Consider the following 26488-nt stretch of genomic DNA (forward strand, 5'->3'; position numbering starts at 1 on the left):
TTCACTTTCAGAACACAAAGATACAAGATATTTTTCATGGAATCCAAGAGCTTTCTGTCCCTGCATAGACAGCAAAGGAACTACCATATTCAAGGCCTAGAAATGTAGTAAGGATATCGTTAAAATAGTCCATGTGTCATCAGTGGTTCAACCGTAATTTTATGAAGATATGAGAATACTTTTTGTGTGCAAAGAAAACAAAAATAACCACTTTATTCAAAATTTCTGGCCACTGAACTCATAAGTAGCTGTGAGTAGTCATGAGATATGGCTATATATCAGCACGCTGTGATCACCTACAGCCGAATCACAGCTGTGCCAATGTGCAGCCATATCTCATGGCCACGAGTGTGCTTTAAACAACAGTTTGATGACCACGAGTGTGTAAATACATACAACAAAAGAGTATCTTTAAAAACCCTTATTTTGTGCAGAACAACTTCCTTCCGCCACAGATTCAAATCTCAGTTTGATATTTTAAACAGCCCAATAATCCAAAAATAATCAAAAAACATCACAACAGAACTAGTAACGAAGGAACGTTGAGTTGCTTCATTGAAAGCTTATTGTATAACTATATTAAAAGCAGCCGATTATGTGGAGTAGAGTATTATGAGAGAGATTGTCTGAGCGAGTGAATAATAATATTTAATAAACAACAACAACAGCCATCATAAAAGTTTCTAGACAATTCAGTCAAAAGTACAAAGGCAGCGCTCTGATATAATGTACAGCATTAAAGTTACATAAAATATAACATGATGAGATTTTGCCCTCAGCCAAAACTATTAGTTTTGGAACAAATAATAGATTAATGAGACTGCCCGTTAGATTTACCCAAAGCAAATTATATCTCAGAACCACTATAGAGACATCAGTGCGAGTGGCAAATTCCAGAAGATTCTGGCCGAGTGAGGCTGCTCTCGGCAAGTTCATGAGTGCTGAATGGCCGCTGACGCCCTGGAGCTCACACCTCCGAAAATGTTGAAGCAAATTTTCAAATAGACGTTATCGTTATTAACAAACTGCATATTTAATGTCTAAACAAGTACATTCTCAACTAAAAAAAAAAAACTCTTAAAACTACATTCCCTAATGCAAAAGGGATTTAGGCTTTTTAAAATTGTAATATTTTTCTATTACGCTTAAGCTAGACTAAGTCCTGAAAGAATATGTGTCATGATAAAATATTGAAGCAACAGTTTTAATTGAGGTCTTATTGATTCTCGGGCCAAACTCATTTACTCAGTACAGTGATATGGACCAATACAGACTGGTCTGTTTGAGGTAATCATCAAGTAATCATCAATATAAAGATTAACAATAGAACAGTAGTCCTTTCCAAAAAAACAAACAAAAAAACCCTCCTTTTTAAGGCTTGGATTTTGTATGAATCTAATGATCAGCTAAGTGTTTGTTTCCATATCACTTGCAGGGATATTGGTGTAACTACAGAAAGTTGCTGCCAGAAGACTTTCCTTTGTTATTGTCAAACTGGACACCAGAGTCACTGGATTTAAGCATATTCATCATGGAAATGCTGCTCATAGCAGATGGTTGAGACTAGAAAAAAGACAGGTAAGAGTGTGAGACACAAAGAGACATTGGCAATATGAAATGTGTCAGAAGGCATAAAGCTTTCCTTTTTCTAACATTCATTTACAGCAATGTGTGGCACATTTTCTGCCATTTGTTTACTCACAGGCAGATGTTAAAAGAGAAAACAAATAAACCATAAAAAAAATATCATATGACTCCTTTAATGATTTAACAGGCTGAGAAAAAAACCCTACGTGTTACCTCAAGCTGAGGAGTGAGCAGTGGTGCAGTTGGCGGCAGTTCATTCATATTCAACCCTGTGGTATCAGGCCCAGGGGGAGCGCTGTTCTTTGCTGGCATATAGTTCTGAGAACACACACACAGTATCATGTTATATACATGTATACTTTCATGTTATACAAATATATATACACAAACAAGCACATACACATAAATACCGACTTAATTTGTGTGGATATTTCAATGCAAGCGAAGATAGTAACAAAGAAGAAATCATATATAATAGATGTATGTTAATTAAAAAAAGACCCTATGAAAGAAAGACAATGTATTAGTACAATTGCAATTGTTATGAAAAACACTTAACCCTGTGTTGGCCCCTTCAGAACCATTTATGCATTTTTAATTCCTTTTTATCTTTTACACATTTGCTTGCTATCTTTGTATTACAAATAAGCACATAGAAATTTAAACATGCAGGATGAAAAGCAAAGACATTTGCAAAAGATTTTTGAGATGTACCACAGGTGCAGATGGGTTGTACTGGGTTGGAGGGGCGTTCCACTGGGGCGGCTGAACTGGGGGAAGCCCAGGTCCAAAGTTTAGGAGGATAGACAGGGTTTTGAGGCACAGACTCAGGATGGAAGCCCTTAAAAAGACAAAATTACTGTTTAAATAAACTGTACTGCTTCATGTACTCACTGCTCTCCTTGCTTAAAAAATAGCATATCCTGAATTTTGGAATTAAGTTTTACATGTCTATACAGGTACACCAGCTAAACCAAAATAGAATTTATATCTTCAGGACTGTGCCCACTGAACATATTTAATAATTCCACTGCTTGCTTTTACATTGTTTCTCTATGTAAACATGCATTAGATTGATGCCTTTGTCAGTTTCTCTTGCATCTAGCACCTTTTGCGGTCCCTGCATTATTTTCCCATTCAGAATCAGATCAGAAAGAGCTTTATTGCCAAGTATGCTTGCGCATACAAGGAATTTGTTTTAGTAACATAAAGCTTCTAGTACACCGAGACAACAACAACACACAGACAAAAAAAAAATATATAGCAAAATAAAAATAAAAAATAAATAAATTGTATGAACAGCTGTTCTATAGATGATCTTGATTCTGCTATGCTAGAGCTAATCAAGCAATTTGGGAATTGTATTTTAAAGTTGCTGCCACCTTAAGATGAACTACTTGTGTTGGAGCATTTATTATTTATCACTTTGGATAAAAGGATCTGTGGTAAATCTCTGTGTATGTAAACTTACAGGGTTGTGAGGAACATAAGGTTGTCCGCTTGACTCTGGTGGATAGGGATAATGAATCTGACCTTGATCTGGATGAGGTGGATAACCAGCGATGTAGCCCTTTAGTCAGAAACAACAAACCATTAAAATTAAAGGGTTAGTTCACCCAAAAAAATTAAATTTACCTGTTTTTTACTCACCCTCAAAGCATCCTAGGTGTATTCTTATATTATATTCAATTATTTTAAGTTATATTCAAAATTTTCCTGGCCCCTCCAAACCTTTCAATGGGGGTAAGCGGGTGTTTGTTGTCAACAGTTCAGAAGACATGAAATAAAGTGCACGCAACCAAAATAAAATGTCCCTCACATGGCTCCGGTGGGTGAATAAAGGCCTCCTGTGGCGAATCCATGCATTTTTGTAAGATAAATATCCATATTTCAAACGTAATAAACACTTTTTTCTCACTTCAGCTGACTGTGGTACGCGGAAGCCATTCAGGCGGATGACGCAGCACGTATGCGTAGCGCGCAGGCCTCTGAGAAATGCTGGAGCAAAGAAAACAAAGGAAAACCAGTCTCCTCTCGTCTTATATCGAAATCCTCCGACATTTTTCTTTACAAATCCTTGTTTTGTGCTTCTAATCCGTGACCGGCTTTTTGTTTTGTCGCCGCGTTCGTCACTAGTCACACAACGCAGACATTTTACGTCATGCGCCGGAATGGCTTCCGCATACGACAGTCAGTGGAAGTGAGAAAAAAAGTGTTTATTACGTTTGAAATCTTGATATTTATCTTACAAAAACACATGCATTTGCTACAGGACGCCTTTATTCACTCCCCACCCCCCAGAGCTGTGTGAGGGACATTTTATTATGGATACATGCACTTTATTTCACATCTTCTTAACTCTGACAATCAACACCCGCTTACCCCCATTGAAAGGCTTGAAGGGGCCAGGACAATTGTTAACATAACTCTGATTGGACTCGTCTGAAAGAAGAAAGTCTCATACACTTAGGATGCTTTGAGGGTGAGTAAAACACAGGCTAATTTTCATTTTTTGGTGAACTAACCCTTTAATTACAATGCACACCAGCTACAGCCCCTAGATTATTCTAATGCTTCTTAGCATGGTTCTGTCACAAGAGTTATTCATTGATTTTGTTTGCCTTTTCTTTTTTTCTTCTTTCTTTTTTTTTTTTTACAGGATAGTGGAGAATGGACAGGAAAGTGCAGGCAGAGAGACGGACTCTTCACATTTATTTTACCTGGCCAGGGTCTCCAGGACCTACAGGAGCAGTCACAGTGTTGCTGTAAGCTATAGACACTGGTGTGGTGTTGGACTCATTGGTGTGTGTGTTTGATTTCGTGGTCTGGCAACTTTTGCAGATTCTCTTTCTGCAGCAGAAGCAGATTCCAACAGGAATGACAAGCAGCAGCAGAGCTATAAGACGTTTATTAGGGGCAAACTTATGTTGATCTACATAGATATTTGGAGAGAAGAGAGAAGAACAGACATCAAGAGATGTCCTAATGCATGTGAATGAAATCTCTAAAATGAAATCAGCAAGACACAGGCATCCAAACAAACAATTTATGTGAATATCCACTACCAATCAAATATATATATTAAGTATTCTTTGATGGGAAAAAAGAAGTAAGCTTTTATTTGAAATTACAAACATGTTTTGATCAATTTAAAGTCACTTTTGATCAATTTTATGCATCCTTGTAGAATAAAAATTTTAATTGGAAAAAAAATTGTAATTTTAAAATATTTTCCCTTACCCACTAGTATCATTGCTTTTGAGTGAGACAAGTCTTCCCTTTATGATCGGTGAGCCTGTATTTGCCCTTGTCTGACGCGCTCACATTGAGAACCTTAATAGATTCACTGGTCACTTTCAGTCGGTTTGATGTAGTCTGTGTGGTTCCGTCCCACAGGAACTCCATTCTCCACCAGGGTGATAGATGAATAATTGCTGTAAAATCGAAGTGTGGCATCACTCTGCTTGAGTCCTGCCAGAGATATGGTCAGAGTTTCACCTGCGATACAACCAATGACTTGTTTGCTGACTGTAAAGGAGAGAATGACAGATAATGAGGATATGTGGACAGTCACAGAGATATTATTCTGAAATGGAGGATTAAATTACTACTCACCATTGACTTTCAATATATAACTGGCGATGGTTGAACCAGATTGGTTTAGCAGGGTGTAGGTTCCCTGATCGTCAAAAGTAACATGTTGGATTCTGAATGTCCAGCCATTTCTGGCACTGCTCACTTGGCCTTTACTGGGTTTACTTGGCGAGAGAGAAGAGCTTTTGTGTTCCCAGATAGTAAATTTATCACTTTCATCAGCACTAACAAACTTCAACCTCTGTGTCCTCTCAGGAAGATCCAGAGTCAAACTGACTGCCGTGGATTATAATCCTCCGAGATATTGCAGAGACTGATGCTGAGGGAGAAACTTTTCTTTAGAATTGCAACATGAGTAGGAGTTTTTTAGATCTGCTGGCAGTTAGAGTCAAGTATAGACTGCTGTTTTGAATTAACACGATTCAACTTGTCCTGTGATTCTTGTGTATGGGTCAAAGATGAGACGTCACCATTTTGGTGTCCGCTTCAAATTACGTTTAAAAAAGTAGTTTTATATACATTAAAATACATGCTAAATGCAAGTAATGAGTCTACTTTTTATATTTCAAATAACTTTGGTGAAAATAAAATGTTTAAATATGGGGGAAATAATGTTCCAATGTGAAAAATTGTCATTTAGTGTAATGGTCCGAATTTTTTTATTATTATTTTTTACACTTTTTAATAAACATAAAATACCAAGTTAAAAAATAAATTTGTTGTCTTACCATTTTCAAGTAAGTGCTGGCTGTGTTATATTAAAATAACTATGTCTTATTGTTATTTTTTTTAAGTTGTGATATAACCAGGGGATTTTTGTCCCGAAAATGCAGTTTCTCAGAGGTCATTCAGTGTAACAGGAAAAAAGAAGCCATTCTGAAATCATTTAAAAACTGATGGTCATTCAACAGTCAGTGACATCATCAGATGGCACCCTGAAGACTGCGTGGTGCTGCAGAAAAGCAGTTAGATTATTTGAAAAAATAAGTAGATGTTGTGAATAACTTTACTGTCCAAACTCACTGTTTGATACCCGTGGCCAGCTGATTGCCTGCGATATAAAATGAAGTAGAAGAAAAAAAGAAAAAGAAACGCTCTGAGATTTCTAAAATATAGTTTCTCTGTGCAGTTATTGTTAGTTGTGCTGTGGAATCTGCTATTCTTTTATATTTAGAATTATGATTATTATTTTGAACAATATATATCTTTATCTTTATCATTATAGTTTATTGTACTTGGTGTGAACGTGCCTTTAGCAAGAAAAAGAGAAAGGCACTGAGGATTGCAATTGTCAGAATAACAGCTAGCCAATATTTCTGAACAGACAACCTCCCCTCATTACAGTTTTTCACAAGTTCAAATGAGGTCACTGAGGGGATTCTCCACCCAAAAATACTCATCCTGATAATGTAATTTATGTTGGCAAACAGAAAGCATTAATAAATATAGCTGCAAACAGCAATTTTTGGGGTAAAGCAAGTCAGAAACAAAGCAAGCATGGCAGGGGGGCATCAGAACAGTAGAATAAAATGCTAATTATATTTCAACATCTGCTTGTGCAGTCATTTTGCTCAGGAATATTATTAAAAACCAATTTAATGACACAGACATTTAACTGTGTCATTAGACATAGACTAATACTAAAAAAAAAAAAAAAATTGGTTAAGGGAACAATGGCAATATTATCTCTCTTTTTGACAAATTGTCATTCAGAGTTAATAAACCATGGTCATTCAGCATAACCAATATATTTATGTAAAAATTAAACAATATACCTATTCTTTTTTTGTATCTTAATAGGTACAGGTCAGAATATGTGATCATACAAATTTTTTATATATTTTAAATGACTTACTTACAAAAACTTCTTGATGGCAAATGGGTAAAACCTAAAATTACAAACATGTTTTGATCAATTTAAAGTCACTTTTGATCAATTTTGTGCATCCTTGTAGAATAAAAATTTTAATTGGAAAAAAATGTGTAATTTTAAAATATTTTCCCTTACCCACTAGTATCATTGCTTTGTGTGAGACAAGTCTTCCTTTATGATCGGTGAGCTTGTATCTGCCCTTGTCTGACGCGCTCACATTGAGAACCTTAATAGATTCACTGGTCACTTTAAGTCGGTTGATGTAGTCTGTGTGGTTCCGTCCCACAGGAACTCCATTCTCCACCAGGGTGATAGATGAATAATTGCTGTAAAATCGAAGTGTGGCATCACTCTGCTTGAGTCCTGCCAGAGATATGGTCAGAGTTTCACCTGCGATACAATCAATGACTTGTTTGCTGACTGTAAAGGAGAGAATGACAGATAATGAGGATATGTGGACAGTCACAGAGATATTATTCTGAAATGGAGGATTGAAGGGTTACTCCACCCCAAAATGAAAATTTTGTCATTAATCACTTAGCCCCATGTTGTTCCAAACCCGTAAAAGCTCTGTTCATCTTCAGAACACAATTTAAGATATTTTGGATGAAAACTGGATGCTTGAGACTGTCCCATGGACTGCCAAGTAAATAACAGTGTCAAGGTCCATAAAGGGTATGAAAAGTTGTCGTCATAATACTCCATCTGCCATACAATGTGCAATCTGGGTTATATGAAGTGACAGGAACACTTTTTGTAAGCGAAGAAAACAAAAATAACAACTTTATTCAATGATTCCTTTGTGAACAGTCTCCTCTGTGTCTCTCCGTATCACCATATGCTGCGTATGCAGTTCTGTGTCTTACGCGCCACAAGGATGCACAGTTTTATATCAAATCAAGCTAAATACAGGTAGAAACAGCGCATCCTTGGTGGCGCGGATGACACAGAAGAGCATACGCAGCATATGGTGATATAGAGAGACACAGAGGAGACCACTGACAAAGCAATTATGAATAAAGTCATTATTTTTGCTTTCTTCGCTTACAAAAGTGTTCCCGTCGCGTCATATAACCCAGATTGCACATCTTATAGACAACTTTTCATACCTTTTATGGACCTTGACACTGTTATTTACTTGGCAGTCTATGGGACAGTCTCAAACCTCCCTGTTTTCATCCAAAATATCTTAAATTGTGTCCTGTAGAAGAATGTAGCTTTTACGGGTTTGGAACAACATGGGGCTAAGTGATTAATGACAAAAATTTCATTTTGGGGTGGAGTAACCCTTTAAATTACTACTCACCATTGACCTTCAATATATAACTGGCGATGGTTGAACCAGATTGGTTTAGCAGGGTTTAGTTTCCCTGATCATCAAAAGTAACATGTTGGATTCTGAATGTCCAGCCATTTCTGGCACTGCTCACTTGGCCTTTACTGGGTTTACTTGGCGAGAGAGAAGAGCTTTTGTGTTCCCAGATAGTAAATTTATCACTTTCATCAGCACTAACAAACTTCAACCTCTGTGTCCTCTCAGGAAGATCCAGAGTCAACTGACTGCCGTGGATTATAATCCTCCGAGATATTGCAGAGACTGACGCTGAGGGAGAAACTTTTCTTTAGAATTGCAACATGAGTAGGAGTTCTTTAGATCTGCTGGCAGTTAGAGTCAAGTATAGACTGCTGTCTTGAATTAACACGATTCAACTTGTCCTGTGATTCTTGTGTATGGGTCAAAGATAAGACTCAAATTACGTTTAAAAAAGTAGTTTTCTATACATAAAAAGACATTTTAAATGCAAGTGAAGAGTCTACTTTTTATATTTCAAAAAACTTTGGTGAAAATAAAATGTTTAAAATATGGGGCAAATAATGTTCCAATGTGACAAATTGTCATTCAGTGTAATGGTCCGGATTTTTTTTTACATCTTTAATAAGAATATAAAATATACCCAAGTTAAAAAATACATTTGGTCTTATTGTTTTTTTTTTTTTTTTTTTTGATGTTTTTAAAGTTGTGATATAACCAGGGGACTTTTGTCCTGAAAATGCAGTTTGTCAAGAGGTCATTCAGTGTCAGCTGATTGCCTGCAATTTAAGATGAAGTAGAAGAAGAAAAAAAACGCTCTTAGATTCCAAAAATATAGTTTCTCTGTGCAGTTATTGTAAGCTGTACTGTGGAATCTGCTATTCTTTTATATTTAGAATTATGATTATTATTTTGAACGATATATATCTTTATCTTTATCATTATAGTTATCGTACTTGGTGTGCAATTGTCAGAATAACAGCTAGCAAATATTTCTGAACAGAGAACCTCCCCTCATTACAGTTTTTCACAAGATCAAACGAGGTAACTGAGGGGATTCTCCACCCAAAATACTCATCCTAATTAGTGTTGTCCCGGTACCAAAATTGCAGTATTCGGTACCGATACCAGTGAAAATCCATGGTTCTCTGTACCAATTTCGGTAGCTACCAAAGCAAAACAGAAACATGCTAATAAAAAAAATTAAAAAAATTTGACTATACTTCATTTAATTCAAATTGTGTACATTATTTAATTTTAAAGGGCTTTTGAAATCAATTTTAGAGGTTATTCAGCGAACAATAAAATCTAAGTGTAGCTAAAAAAAAAAAAAAAAAAATCCCAGAAACTGCTTTTCTGAATGATATGACACACATGTTAAACCATTTGTTCATTCTCTCTAAACGCATATTTTAGATTCACAATTCATTTAAAAGCCTTGTGTGTGTAAAAAATAGTAAATAGCATCATGTCCTCTTGTTTTTTTTTTTAACATAAATGTTATAGGATCATTAAATAGTTACTAAAGAAACTTCATTCATTATATCTACGCACCTCTCAGATAGCGTATCAAGAACCAGGTTGACCGGGCACTCGGTACCACTGGTACATAAAAAAACCTGGTACCGTAACGTTTTCATTTTTTTAGTACCAACTTGGTACCGAGGTACCGGGTCTTTTGACAACACAAATCTGATAATGTCACATTTATGTTGGCAAACAGAAAGCATAATAAAATTAGCTGCAAACAGACAATTTTTTGGGGTAAAGCAAGTCAGAAAACAAAGCAAGCATGGCCAGGGGGGCATTCAGAAAACAGTAGAATAAAATGCTATTATATTTCAACATCTGCTTGTGCAGTCATTTTGCTCAGGAATATTATTAATAAACCAATTTAATGGGACATAGACTAAAAAGAAGAATTGGTTAAGGGAACAATGCCATATTATCTTCTCTTTTGGCAAACTGTCATTCCGAGTAATAAACCAGGTCATTCAGCATACCAATATATTTATGTAAAAATTAAAACAATATACCTATTCTTTTTTTGTATCTTAATAGGTTACAGGTCAGAATATGTGATCATAAAATTTTTTTATATATTTTAAATGACTTACTTAAAAAAACTTCTTGATGGCAAATGGGTAAAACCTAAAATTACAAACATGTTTTGATCAATTTAAAGTCACTTTTGATCAATTTTGTGCTAATCCTTGTAGAATAAAAATTGACCTGTACCTATTAAAATACAAAAAAGAATATGTGATCATATACATTTTTTATATATTTTATATGACTTCCTTACAAAAACCCTCGTTGACAAAGGGTAAAACCTAGTGGTTGAAGGACATTAGCAAAGTATTAAGATTTAAAAAATTAAAGTTAATTGGTATTTGAGGGCTGCACTTGTGGCGATGCTTAAATATAGTCTTTTAATATGCAATCAAGTCATTCATGTTTAACAAGATTTTTTGGTATTATAAATATTGTTACACGTGAATGACATTTAGTGGATGTCTACTGTAAATCATAGTAAAAAAAAATGCATGATAGTCATTTTTTTTGTTCAGAAACAATATAAAATTAAACAGGACACATTCTAATGTATGGGGGGAAAATCTCAAATTAAATCTGTATTATTACTTTTATTTTTTGGAGATTGAAACACAACCTTTTCATCTTTGACCCCATAGTTCCAGTATGGATAAATAAACAAATGTTGTAATACCTGCAAAAAAACAGTAGTTGCAAAAGAGGGTCAAACACTCAGCATCTGTTTGAGAAAAGATCAGTATGGAGATAGATTCTGGAAAACACATTAGCGACAACACAGCCTGCTTCTTGGAGGAGCATTAGATTAAAAAAAAATGAGCCAGAATGCACAAAATATGAGATATTGTTATGCCGAGAAACCCATTAAATGAAAGAAGGATAAAACAGGAAAAAAAAACATTCAAAGTTTAAATCAAACATTGTCACTACAGTAGGTGGCCAACCAGAGTGTGCTTTCTACCACCACGAGCGTCGCAGACACGTTTGCAGAGTGCATTTGCAGCTTTTGACCGCTGAGTGGCGCTTTAACCACAAGTTATCAAACAAACGCATCAAAGCACATTTTCGTGAATAGCCGTCAGCTTTGCCTCGCTGGTGTGTTACATTTGATGGCTGCAGTCAGAGGAAAATGAAAGAAAAACACTGTAGTTACAATATTTCATATCACAGATGAAAACTTTCTCCATTTCCATTCTGCAGATATTGTTGCTTTGGTTTGTGCATCGTAAATCACAGAAAGTCTACCAAAGGTTGTCTCAATCTATTTTTAATGTCACAATTTTTTACATTGTATTGCCAAAACGACTGCAGCGTTGCTGCGTACAATTAAAACTGAAAATAGTACAAAGCAGCATAGGCTATAGGCCTACATTAAGAACAAAAGTTTTTGTCTCTTTGGCAAGATGAGCGTGGTCTTTCACAGTTTCTTTGTCTCTCTCAGAAGTGCCTCATCTCTCCTGAGATAAAACAAAAACATATTATTTGTATGTAATACTATGCAGTTGCAAAAAATTGCAAAAGCCAAACCACATGAGGCATGAAAAAACACTTTGCCTAAACCTGCTCTGCAAGTTTGAAACCCTCATCACACACTGTCCATATGAAAGAGCAAGAGATTCACACCTTTATTATCAACCCCCACTCTTCATTCATCTCATTTTCGCAATAAAAAAAAATAACCGTGTCATCAGGCAGATAATTCTTGTGTGTTTCGTATAGTGTTTAAATGCTGATCTCTGTATCAGGAAGGATTGGCTAATCGGCAGCACCAGGAGGATTCCCGGTGGGGCGGTCGGTTTTTTTTTTGCCCGCTAGCGCCGTGTGTTGTCATGCTACTGAGTTAAATTTTGCTGCCTGCACACACAGCAGCCCTACTCTTTTTATTTATTATTTTCTCACATAATAACAAATTCTCAATTGATAATTAATCATTCTTTTTGGCAAAAATCATTGTTATTTGTGAACGTAGGCGTTTGAGACAGGCTTAAGACCAAACTAAATTAAGTGCATTTTGCTTAAAACAAGTAAAATTATCTGCCAGTGGGGTATGTTAAATACTCTTGTTTTAAGAATATTTTACTTACCCCACTGGCAGATAATTTTACTTGTTTTAAGCAAAATGCGCTTAATTTAGTTTTTTTCCCCTTGAAAACAAGACTAAATATCTTAAGTCATTTGGCTTATCTAGTAAAAGTATCTTGATTTAAGAATTGTAAGATATTTTGACTAGAAACCAGACAAAAAATACTAAGTAAGATAAAGCCATTTTTTGAAGTGAGCTGCTCCCGCTTCACAGCGAGCGCGACTCTCGCTAACTGCACCCAGGTTCACCGTCCGCAAGTTTTGATTTTACAAAATCAGTATGAGGCGAATGCAACTTATTTATTATGAGCACAACATTTAGCATGGCAGGAAAACATTCAGTCTACCTGAAGGAAGACGTATTTCATTTGAAGTTAATGCTGTTAAATAGAGAGAGAAAATAATACATTGAAGAAAAAAAAATACCTTGTATTGGCTATTCTTAAACTTGGACCTCATTATATTGAAGTATCAATCCAAACACCAGAAGCAACCTACACTCTCTTTAAATGTTCTTTCATTGAAAAGTATGCACATTTTATTCATTCACGGGCTATGTGGTTGAAATAATGTTTTAGCTCAAAACTTTAAGTGCCATTGTTTACAAAAAAAAATTCTTATTGACTGACGTTTCATAGACCTTCAGTTTTTTTTTTTTATACTAAATTTAACTTGAATCTCAATACTATTAAACTGACTTTAAAATCAGAGTTTATAAGTTGAAACTGGTGAAAATGTCACAGTTCATGTTAAATAGCCTAAATGAACTTGGTATCTTGTATAGTAACAGAAGACCTTGATTGCATGTTACCATGAAACTAAACAATATAATTTGATTTGTTTTTAAAATGAACAATTCCTGTATAAAATAGGACAGCAACCTTCATATCAAACATTATAAACAAAAATAAATTGTCCACAGTAAGCAACGCAGGAGACAGGTTCTGCGCCAGAGCACACAATGTAAATGTGCATGCACAATTTTAGGAGGCTGGAAGTAATTTTCAGATGCAATGGGAAAAAAATGGGATAAACAAAAACACGAACCTTGTAAATAGTTAACAACATAGTCTAGATTAACCAACAGTAACAAAATTTAACGAATTATACCCTATTTTTGTTTGTTGCATGTTTTTAAAAAAACATGCTAAAAATGCATTAAGTTGGTGAGAGGAAAAAAAATAGTCATGTATAAGTCGCATTTTATTTATTCAGAAATAATAATGGAGGTCTAATAATGTTATAATGTACTGCAGGATAATTTTTAGTTCCCCTCACTTTAAAACAAATCCTTTAAATTTAACAATCAGAACAGAACAAGAATTAAAAATATATAATTCTAATGGATAAATATAATGCAGTATATAATAATATAGGCTTAGCTATAAACAAACAAAAAGTAATAATAATTTAAAGCGAAAACATAAGGTAAGGTTGGGCTCATACCTCCTTTCATTTGGGACAAATATCAACGTTTCCATATTCATGATGTTGCCCAGTTTAAAGCTAAACTATTATTCATTAGGTAAAATAGGCTTTGTAGTTCACGCCGGTTTTAGTCCATATCAATGGAAAAAAAATCATTAATATGCCAGTAAAACCGCTGCTCCACGCCGAATGGCACGGTGAACAGTTGTACTTTTTTCAATGAATATGTGTGTGTGACGCACCAGCGCGATCTCAAACAACGCTGAAAACAGAAAAATACTCCATTTTTGGTCACACAAACCGTAAAGGCATAATTCAGAGTTTTGAAAAAATCAAGAATAATAGCAGAGTTAATAAGAATTATTTCTAAATGATGGACCTTTCTCATTTGCTCTGATATGGAGCATGAAGGATTTTTTTTTTTTTTTTTTTTTTGCCAAGAAATGAACTGAAATGAAAAACATTTACCTTTTAATCTGTTGTATTTATATATGTTTAATAAACAGTAGCAAGCAGTAAGAGCCTTTGTGTAAAGGTCTTTCTTTTAATTTATCTCTTTAATCCCACGTTTTGAAATTAACTCATTGTAAATTTTCTAATGGTTTTTAAGTAGTTACAATGTTACATTATAATGTTATTGTTGTTTTACTTCATCGTTTCATCTCCGTTTGCAAACCAAATTTTACAATTACAGTCAGTTTGCAACCCGTTTGCCTTTGTGCCACCATGGCGTGGCAGTTTCGCTAAGTAACTTTAACACCACGCACGACTGATTTGCAGTTAACGCCGCGGCCTTGCGGCGGCGGGCTGGTATTACTCCATTTTGGTTGTCCACCTACCTGTGTACATACTCACAATGGTATGAGATGCAGATGTAGATGCAAATCTGTCTGTGTGCTCTTAAGATTTGGTTTCATCTCAACAATGCTACGAAAAAACATTGACCAAAAAGCAGTGGTAAATGTTTATGAAACAACTATAGTGCAAGCTTGACAAAAATATAGTCACCCTTAGATGCTGGTTAAAAAAAATAGGAGGGTGACTATCAACAACGAAAAAGCATGCCTCTCTTGCATGTGGATTATAATTACTTTTATTATTAAAAGGAGGAAAAACAGATGTATTGGAATTTTCAAACAACATCGTTAAACAGAAAAACAAGGACTTCTAAAAGGGAAAACCAGCTTAGGTAGGTTATTTTGCAGATTTTAACGAAGACAATCTTCACACAAAAAAGATCATGTACTCACAGTTTCATTAATATGATGGATGTTTCCGTAGAAAATTCTGAATTAACCGTTGTAACAGAGCTGTAAATTACTGTCTGTATGAGCATCCTGTGAGTCTTATAGGAGAGTTTAGCTCAGCCCCTTCTACTGTCATGTGGTCAAAACCCACTCCTCCCCCGTCCCCCCTCTCCCCTCCCCTCCCCATCCCTCTCTGCAGGTTTCCAGTTTCTTTTTCTTTTTAAGGACCCGTCAACAATTCTTGAGAATGCCATTGCTCTTTACTCATTGAAAGCTTCATCTGTCAGTGTGCAGTGAACCACTCTCCTGCTCTCTTTACTGAGAATTTTTTTTATCTAATTAATCTCACCCTTTTCTGTGATTCATCACAATAATTGCACACTTCATGAAATTAAGCATAAACCATTATCTTGTTTCAAATGTTTATTTCATCATTATTTGCTGTATCCAGCAAAGTAAACCAAAAAGATTGGAAGGGGTGATTCTCAAAAATTTTCTGCAAGCATTTTTCAAGATAAATTTAGATGTATTTCCAAAAAAACAGGACACTTATAAACTCTAAAAGGACACCAAAAAAAAACAATTGATATGAGCCCATATAAGCATGTAGGAAAGAAAAACAATGCTAAAAAGAAAAATCTGAGAATTGTATAAGTATGTGTACAGTGCAAACAGCAAAGAGCTTTTTACATTTTTAGAGAAGTCAAGTTGCGATACCAAACAGGACACATGGTGATGGCAAAAAAAACCCTAAACCAATCGTCTGCTGGATGCATATACCGTACGCAGTAAACACACATCCATTCAGAATAATTAAACACAGAAACAATAAATTTGTGTTGAGATCATTTTTATTTGGTGCTGAAGAAATGTAAAGACTGGTACCACCTGTAATCTTACTTATTAATGTACAGATTTAATCTATTTAATCTTACCTATGATGGTTGATGTTGCTCAGATTATTTTTCTTTAAGCAATAGATAAAAACAAGTTATGCTTTTTATAATACTGGGTAAGGTGTACCATATAATACTGATTAGGCAAACCACAGATAATTCTATGCAGCTCATACTATTCTGGGTCAACAAGTGTGCTGGATGATTACTGAACGTACAGCAGGGTCGTCAGTCATTATGCATCAAAAGAGGTTAGGGAACACGGTTTAATCCTTGTTATGGGAATTTAAAATAATGTTATAATAACGTTATAAAAACAAAATCTAATGTTTCAAACTCTGACCCCCAAACCCAAATCATCACCTAAGCCACTTTGACACATTGATCACAGCTTGTCTTTTCTTATCATCACTCATCTTGATGACACAATTTGGGAGTGTGGAATGTAGCAATTTTGTAGATGTGAATTCCATTGGTGTCACACCTTTCTCTAACATTCGTTCACCCGGGACAAGCTGATGCAATTTCCGTGGAGAATGCAGTCAGTTGTGGCTGCCTGGCAGTTGTTTCTTAGTTTAACGGACCACACCAAATACTGTAGTTCCCGCAAGATGCACTCTGAACGATCAGCCACCTTACACAAAAACAAGCTTAACATTACCTCTTTTTCACTCATGGTCTCTCAACTCCTCCCTGATCACTTTTATGATAGTGAACACGCTATATCTGAAACTGTAAACTATATTATCTAAAAACAAACACACCACCCCCACCCCTTACCAATTTAGTAATAAGAAGGATGACAAGGCTGACCAGGAGTGTGTGATGAAACCCCATAGTAAAAAACGCTAACTATTACAGACACGAGCACAAATATGCAGGATTTTATTAGGTAATGTTTTCGGACTAAGATTCAAAATAATAGTATTTCAAGTATAGACAGAGTTGAGAATGATCCTGTGCATCAGAAACTGAAAAACAATGACAATGAATTTTAATTCAATCCATTTTTTGTTTGTTTGTTTTACTTCAAGTTTAATTAAAAAATTAGTTTCAAGTACAGTTGGCAACCACTGGTCTTAAAACTATTGACCATGATCTTGCAAGACTTTTTTTTTTTTCAGAGCTACAGTATGTGGTTCATAAAAATACCTGATAAAGCTTGAGAACTTTTTTTTTCTATTGTTCAACTTTTTTTTTTTTTTTTAACCCCACAGAGCTATGCTCGGGGTTCAAACTTTTAAATACTTCAGAGAGACTGTGTAGTATGGAGGGTAATTAGAACTTTTACAATCAATAGAAAAGGAGGGCGGACAGATTACAGTGGGACAGGAGAAAGAAATCGTGGAGGATGGCTTCATTGATGTAACTTCGTTTGGTATAAGGATTAGTTACAGGGCAGCAGTGATAGACAGAATGAGCAAGATTCTGAAAGATAGATTTGTTGTCCGGTGGCAAGGAAAATAAATCATACTGAGGCATGTACTGCTATTGATGAAATAATGTTCCTTCTCTCTGACTGGGACTCTGAGTTTAGCATTTCTCTGGTTGCGCTGCAAACAGGCATTCTACAAGTTCAGCATCCCTCTCTGCCAAAAGATGGACGAACATTACCTAAAACTAAAACCTTGTTAAGGTGAATCTCTTTTTCTATTTGGGAGTACTAAACTCATTGCATAGACTGTTCAATAATGATGTGGTGTGTTGTCCCAGATAGACATTCCTTTAAATTACAGCTGAATTTTGATGGTCTACCACAAGAGAAATAGTATTAGTTTTGGCCCCTTCTTAGTGTGTTGAGGTGATACAGCGAGAGAAGAAACCAGTGTTCAATGGTCCACTTTTCGGTTGGCTATCATGAACAAAAGTCTTTATCAGAGTATTTGAACATCTGGTGAATGAATTGACATACACTGTGACTGTTGTCCTGAGGGGTGATGTGAAGTCTCAAATTTATGACAATTTTAGCTTTTGTCAGTGGTGTGTACTTTTTAGTTAATTCAGAATATTGTTGAGGATGAAGATCTGGCAAATTCTATTTTGTTATTATTTGTCGAACATTTTGCCCAGCTTAAATGGCCAGGAATTTGAAGTTTACAATTTCATGGTTTGATGCATCTTGTGAAGATGCTAAAGCCCCATGGTAATTTGGATTTATTTTAATCTTTTTCCATAGGAGATCTTCTTAGGTCAGCTTTAAAAAAGTGGTTAGAGTCCCACGTAATCCCTTTGACACAAGTGATAAGCAAATTATCTGAAATTGAGAAACCAAGTTCCAACTGTGGTCTTATTCAATATTATGAATCAGAACATATGGAAGGAGCAGTACCAGAGAGTTTTTCATGGGAGATGTGAAAAAACAGTCTGAAGTGTTGTCCATCGATGGTGTGGTTATAAAAACTTCAGAGACAGATTACTGCATCAGAATACACAACAGGTGGATTTTGCTTGAAAGCCTTATTGTGATAGGGGCAAGTGGAATATATTGTTGGTCAAGAATTTAGATATCAGGAAATCTTTCTTTGAATCATTTGACTCTAGGGTGTGGAAATCTTCATGGGTTTCTAATTTGTCCAGACCGTCAAGGCATTTTCAGGTAGTGGACAGTGTGCAAAAAAGTAAGCCAGGCGCCATTTCTTGACAAGTGGTTGTTGTTACCCTTACGCCATTTAAAACAAACCAAACCTGCCAATCATAATAACCCTTGTACTTTAACCTTGTATGGCCACCTGTTTGGGTCTGTGGGACCCCGATTTCATTTTTTTAATCTAAGAAAAATGATACAATTACTTATTTTTTTTTCAAACGCAGACTCATCTGACCTTTGCTCATCTTCTGTGAAGAAACGTATATATGAACAAATTTTCAATGACCACACACTGTATACCATTTAATTGGTGAAATTGAATGGTCTTCTGCACAAGAAATGAGCCAACCCACCCGCCTGGCTGCCCAATGTGATAAGGATGCAACCAGGCCCAACATGGATGGGCAGTTACTCATTTGCAGAACATTGAGTCTTCTTTTGAGCTTGTCATCCCAGATTCTGGATTGCACTAATTCAGAAGGAACGTATGTTTTTGGAGAGGGTGCATTCCTGATCTTTTCATTATTCTTGGTTGGGGCCATCAGCAACACAAAGAAGGGCTGCGAAGTGTGTGGACCCAAGATGGACATGAAAAACACAATATACATGCATCAAGTGCAAGAGGTACATATGCAACACACACACACAGGAAAATTCTCTCATGTGCTTGTATAGGCTGGTATTATGAAAAGGCAATGTGCTGATGTGAGGATGATGTGTCATCTCGTCAGACTTTTTGGACCTGTTTTGCCCCCGTAGTCCCTCGTGTGTTTCCTTATTTGGTGTTGTCCTGTCCCCCGTTCTAAGTAGTTTGATTAGTCCATTCCATGCACCTGTGTTTCCCCAATCATCCCCTGTATTTAAGTCCTAGTCTGGGTAATCTGTCTCTGTTGGGTGTATTTGTGATCCACATGTGTTGCTCAAGCCGCACTGTTCTGGATTTTTTCCTGTGTTTTCCTTGATTAAAAACGTGAATGTTTTCCACGTGACTGCCAGCGTGTTTTCCCTGAACAGTGTGACGTGACGGCATCTAGACTGATATGGTTACTGCATGTGTTTCAGCTTGTGTTGTGTAAACTGACCTGAATGGGTAAATTTCTAATGAAGTTCAAATAAATATAAATCAATAGAGTTATGAAAAGCTTTGCTCATTGTAAATTTGTGACCCCCCCCCCCCCCCCCCCCCCACACACACACACCACACACACTCATATCTTGTTTATAATTGATTTTATTTTTTTATTACATTTTATTAAAAAAACAAACAAAAAACAAGTAGCACTTATCTAGCACTGATATAACAACAGTTAAAGGGCAAACTTTTAACCATATGTACTGTTTATATTGCTTGTAATTGGGATAAAGTAAACATTTAAGTATTTTTAAAAAAAAAATTGTTTGATTCTGTTGAACTAAAACCCCCAAAACACAGCGGTGGGTCAACCAGACACACGGATACGCTGGCTGAACAACAAAAATATGAACACCAACACAAGGGTTTCAGAGATTTTTGGATGTATCTATACAGATTATATGGAGCATGGAATCCAGTAGTTAATATTTTATGTGCACCATTTTTATATGGGGTCAACATTTGTGAATTTACAGTGTCATAAAATAGTGTCTTTCTCACAGTGTCTTCAGATAAGTGTTTACAGAGTAATTTAAAAAGTTACAGACATGACAACACCTGCAGTGTAATTTTCTTTAGACAATGTATCACACTGTTATTTTGAGCTGACAAAGGCAGTTGAAGTGATGCCTTCAATTTGGGTTCAGAATAATAATTGAATGGAGGGTGGCCACCAAACAAAAACATAATGCTGTCAAAGTAACAAAAAATAAGAAAGTACCTGGGGAAAGATGGGACTTTACACATGGTCAGAATTATATTTACCTCAAGTAAGTATACTATATAGATTCGGGTTCATGTGGACATTATTTCTAAAGAAATTGGTCTCGCCTAGCTGAAAACTTACAGAAGCCAAATGAAGACGAAGGGTATTATTTGGTCTATGTACTATTTGTGATAAATAATATTTAATGTAATATATTAAAAAGATATACACTGTTAAAAAAGATTCCGTAAAAAAAACCGGATAATGTACTGGCAGAACAAATTACCAGGGACAATTTCTATTAAATTATGTGGACCACATCTTCAACATTTAAACGGAAAAATCTTTAGATTAACATTTTCTCCATACCATAAACGGAAAATCCGTTATGCAAGCAATTTCTAAAAAATATAGCATAGGCCAAGGGTTCCTCACAATTAGTTTTATCGAGGGCCGAATTCTGCCAACGGTTACCAAGCCAAGGGCCCTGACCTATATATAATAATATTATAATCTTATATATTATATATATATATATAGATATTATATATATATTATATATATATATACACACATATAATGTATTACAATTATTATTATTATTGTTGCTTTGTGTTTAACATAATCAAAAGATTGGTCACAAGATAAATATTCAGATTTGCACCCCATGTAGTCTGGTTTTATTCATCAACAATATGGACATTTTTGCAAGTTTAGATATAGAAGAACTTGTATGTTGAATATTAAAACCATATGAACAAAACAAAAAAACTCTGGATCCCATGTCCTGCCATGACAAATAAAAATGTTCCTGCTTCAATCTCCAGACTCGATCTCTTCTCTCCAATTTCCCTAATTGCAGCTTAAATTAGTAAATCTGTCAGCAATTAAATATGTTTATAGGGGAGAGTGGGGTTATAAGTGAGACATCTCCCCTATAAACCGAGCTAAAATGATATATATCAGTAAAATTTACACACATTCCCATTAATCAGGGTAATTTCCTAGCAATGGAAATTATTGGAATGTATTCCAGGACGAAGGGCCAGTGAAAATATGATTGGTTTTTTAAAAAGTTGTCTTGTGTCTCAACTGTTTACCCCAGCTTAGGGGTAACACTGAGACAGACCAGGAAAAATCGAGGGGGGTAAAGTGAACCAGCTCGGGGTAACACTGATCCACTTACTTTTTCCACTCTGAACACTACCAGTAAACAACACCTTGTAAACAGTTAGAATCCTGACAGCTAGCTTGGACAACCACAGATTCCAGAACTAATGTCGGAACTAGTGAGTAACAGAATCATGGGATTGGTCAATTAAGCACACTCTGAACAAAATCAAAACGAAATTGGCTAATATAATTTCAAAAATGTTTTAATTAACATTCAAATGGACAGAGATAGAATCAGTTAGATAGAAGAACACAGTCTTGGGGGTCCAGAAACACAGGACCCTACGGTAGAGCCGCGTAGTGTAGGGGGGGTCAGAGCAAAGGACAAATCAGAACCCAGGCTAGAAACAGCCTGCGGACTCAGAAAAACACAGGACTAGACCCACCTGGATTAGAACATTCCGCCTACTGTCATACTTTACAAAACTAGGCTTACTCTAACATTCCAGCCTGAAGGTTACAGGGATAAGATGAGGATGTTGCGTCTCTCCGTGTGGTTCCTCCAGGGCCTTTTAGGTTGAGGCCGTTCTGAACCACATAACCTTTTTTAGGAACATGTGCCACACATTTTCCTTATAGCAAAGGTGGGCTCTCTCCACTCTTTTGTGTTTCCCTGGATTCTTCTGAGAAATTGTGCAAGTAATTTCGTCATCCTCAAACTTTCTCAACACTGCCAATGTAACGGACGCTCCTGAGTTTGGTTGCCCAAAGTTAACTATAGACACAGTCACCCACTGGACAGATCGGTTGTTTCCTGGATCACTTCTATCATCCTCAAGAGCTCTCTTCATTCAGACACATTATCAATTGGGACAGGGACATCACTCTCATCAGAGCTGTTAACTATGATGTTTTTTTTTGGTTGCTTTCTTTTTCGGTTTTACCTTTTCTTTACTATTTTTGCTTTTTCCTAGGTGCCAGTTCTCTTTGTCTTTCTTGTAAGCCTTTTCAATCGCCTGCTTCTCAGGGAGTATCAGTTAGGATGGCTGTCTTCACACGCTTTCGTTTGGTTTGTGTCTGGGGGGAACATTTGGAGAAGTGGTAGGGAATTTCACGAGGAGACAAATACCATATCAGGTTGGCTGGGAACACACGGCCACATCTGAGTCAAGTCCTGGTGAGGTACATCCATGTTGCCATGAGCGAAGTGGATTGGATTAGCATCAAGTGTGGTGGAATTGATCTGCAGCGGGTGGTTCATCTGCAGGGGGATCATACTGCAGGGGATGGACCATCGGGCTCATTTGCACTCGCACTCTGCAGGGTGAGCAGGTTTGGACGGCTCTGACACCATTAGATGGTGCAAAAAGACTTTATCAGGGAGGAAAGTAGTCTCGGTTGTATGCGGGGAAACATCCCAGTGGGACCGAAATCCAGAAGTGTGTGTGCGTGGTGTCACTGCTGACATGAAGGCCTCATTCACAAGTCCTGCAATCTGGTAGACGAGACGACTGTTTTGCAAGGGTTGGATCTCATTCACACCCAGCAAGTGCTCGGGCTGTATTGGGTCATTGAAACGGGCCATACACGGTTTCACGTCGAGAGGCCTGCCATGCGATGGGAGGTGTGGGGGGTGGGAGGTGTTGAGACAAGAACAATACCGTTGCTCTTGGCTATTTATACTGCCTTGAGTGAGATGTGAGCTAAGATTATCAGGATTAACAGCATGGGATGGTCAGGGTGTCCTGCAGTTAGGGTGCTGACACTTTCAGGTGATCAAGGAACTCCGCCAGGTGTCTTCATTCATCCATCCTGTTCTGGTGGAGGTACCTTGGCTCCTGGGGGTGCTCCTATCACTGAAGCAGTCCTTAAACTTAAACTTGGGGAAGATAAACATGGGAGGTGGTGGCAATTTTCCAGCAGCATTCACTGCCACACACCACAGTCACCAGTTCTCCTCTCTCAGCTTGATGTGCCAGAACCCAACTTGCTTTTTTCCTTTCTCTTGTCACAACCTGAATCATATAGAAAGTTAGAATCAATGGCATGTACAAGTCAGTAGGCTAACTAGTGGTCTAAAGGTACATTGTATTTCTTTTCAGTCCACATTAATTTTTTCCAGTTCACCGGTTCACAACTTACTAATAGCCTTAGTTTCAGCATTCTGTCCAATAAGCTAGCTAGTCATTATCACACCAAGCCACTCAGTATCAGTGTGGTGCTCTATACGTGTATTATGTGTAGCTTAGGACTACACTGCTGTGGATTTTGTACTGTAAAGATGCCTGTTTCATCCACTTGTATATCATGTGTGGAGGGGAATGTATGCCTGTTAAAGATTGAGATGGCAAGGGAACTAACCTTATCAGAATCAAAACCAAATCCTTACTGGTTAACGCTCCATTACAAACCATTTGCAACTAAAGAATAAGTTTGTCACCTGTCAATCACTACAGCCAGATTGTCAAAGAACTCCCCGACCTGTAGTTTGTATTGACAGGCTGTAGCCCTTTCCCAGGGATGTTGCCTCTGGAGTTCGGGACAGAGAGGATGGCGACGTGCTAGGAAGCTGCCAAACCAATCTTGCACCTAGATGTAGACAATTTCTTATTAGCTATAAGATTTGCTTTGTGGCAAGATCAGGTGGCCTTAAATTAACCTACAGAATCATGTGACTCTTGCACACCCTAGCCTACCTGCACCAGTCTGTCTTTTTCCCATTGGCATGGGACATGGAGATCTTTGTTTTCTCTTGCATATTCAAATGCCAGTTGGCGGCACTTCTTAATGGAATGAAGGCCATGGAAACTGTTCATCTAGTTGTTTCAAGTGTTTGGCAAGCTCCCCTCCATCTCATCTGTGAATATTCTCTTTGCCTCAGCTATTGCAACCCACCCAGGTACTGATTTTACTTTCCCTTTCTCTTTTGTCTTTATGAATCTTAGGAGGCTTGAGCTTGTCAATATTTCTATCCTTGCAGTTGCTCCTCTTATAGACTCTTCCTTCCTTGACCTCAGTGGCTGCACTCTCCATCTCCTCTAGGGGTTTGTTTTGACCCAGGTTGTCTTCCGGTGTATTGCCTTGCATGATGGCTTTTCTACAATGTTTAAGAACATTTAAAATAAAAACCTATGTAATGTAATAAGTCCTTAAGATATGTTTTATACTAAACTTAACATATTTCTCATGGTCTCACTTTACCCCACAGCAATTTGTTCTCACTTTACCCCACTGCCACATTTTAGAAAAAAAATGATCTCTCTTAGCAATTCAGGCTAATCTTCAGCTAGCATCATCACCGCGGTTTTCTTATTGTGGTAGTTCATCAACATGTATGATATAAGTTTTTGCTTTGGCACAAACAGTTGATTTTAAGTTGACATCAAGAAAATTTACTTGTTACATGCAAAAAACATATATTTTGTGAAAAAAACATGCTTACCACAGCACCATGAGGTCCTCTCCTTCATGGCAAGGGGAAAATGGGGAGAGACTTGAAAAATATAGATCACATGACCAAAAAGTATTCCGTTGCCTAGATTACGATGGTGGTGTGTCTCAACATTACCCGAGTTCTACATTACCCCGTTCTCCCCTACTTAGATTTTTGGGGGATTCAAACTGTAAAACACCGGTTGTGGTCCAAACAGACGTGACGCGATAAACAAGTATTCCACGGTAGTTTTTGTCCTTTTTTTACCACCCGCGACAGCGACACGGACAATCAGCGACCAGGAATTCTATTTTTAGAAATGCTTTTTTTTTCTGCGACGTCGCGGCAGGAACAACCATACAAAAAAATGACCAGTGATAATCTCAGGTAATGATTATGTGATTTTGTGTTTTTGAGTGTTAACAAGTGTCTAATGTGAGCCCCTCCTGCCATCCCCCCGCAACACTCATACGTGACCCCCATCTATAGCCCATAGTGTTGTAAGACAAAGCAACAATAGATATTTGTGTTGTTTTATTCCCCTCCCGATCTCTGAAAATAGATTATGCTAAACGCAAACTTAGTTTTTTTTTTTTCAGCTCCTAGCAACCACTGTACACTCACTGCTACCCCCACGCATCCATAGAGAAGGTTACGCACACCCACTTCACTCCACTCACTCTCAAACGTTTTGCTCTACACAGCCCCCCCTCCACCCATTCACATTTGAATCATCTATTTTCAGTGTCCACTTTGTCTAATTAAACACTTGGCCATGGTTTTTGCTGTCACATGCGATATCTACAACTGGACGCGACAAAGCATTGCAGATTCATTTCAACTTAGTGTCAGCACGTACCTAAATAGAACGAGTCAGGCAGTTTTCTGGTCGGGGATTTGTTCGAGCCGGCTGCTCGCGTTCCGGTGTAGACACGATGTACGTTCTGTCGCTTTCTGATGCTGGTGAATTTTCATGCCACTGGTATTTGAAATTAGCGCGGGCAAACACTTTTCTCTCGCGGGCCGGATTGTGGGCCCTCGCGCCGCCTATGAGGAGGCCCTGGCATAGGCCTATATTTTGTAGCAAATAAATCCAGAACAATATAGTATAAATTGAATATGGTGTATTTTTACCTCATTTAAACATTCTTAAATTGCGTTCAGTAGCTGTTATGTGCCTTAAACAGGTGAACAGACAAAAATACTTATGACATCACTTAATTTAACAATGGTCAAAGCACCATTGAAAATGTTTGTATTGTGTAAGCACACTTTTTCGTTTTAAACAGCAACAGGCAGAGAGAAAAAGAAAACATGAACAGGTACGTGTACCTTATTGGTGTTACAACAAATAGTGGTCACTAAGATAAAGCATTTTTCAAATACATGGGGGAAAAAAAAAAAATTATACAAAGACAGGGGTTATTAAAAACAAGGGATACAGAC

At 36.9% G+C, this 26488-nt stretch overlaps 1 protein-coding gene across 1 annotated transcript; it reads right to left on the minus strand.

Annotated features, from left to right (window-relative positions):
- Positions 1 to 825: 825 nt before the first annotated feature.
- Positions 826 to 24696, minus strand: LOC109113584. Its single transcript, XM_042746402.1, has 9 exons — positions 24522 to 24696; positions 22106 to 22211; positions 21683 to 21699; positions 7190 to 7474; positions 4308 to 4519; positions 3059 to 3157; positions 2302 to 2428; positions 1801 to 1905; positions 826 to 1563 (listed from the first exon to the last, which is right to left on the minus strand). The coding sequence occupies exons 1-8, from the start codon at positions 24694 to 24696 to the stop codon at positions 1865 to 1867; spliced, it is 1062 nt and encodes a 353-aa protein (XP_042602336.1). The 3' UTR covers positions 826 to 1563; positions 1801 to 1864.
- Positions 24697 to 26488: the final 1792 nt, after the last annotated feature.

The sequence above is a fragment of the Cyprinus carpio genome, chromosome A4 (genome assembly GCF_018340385.1).
Source record: "Cyprinus carpio isolate SPL01 chromosome A4, ASM1834038v1, whole genome shotgun sequence".
NCBI lineage: Eukaryota > Metazoa > Chordata > Actinopteri > Cypriniformes > Cyprinidae > Cyprinus > Cyprinus carpio.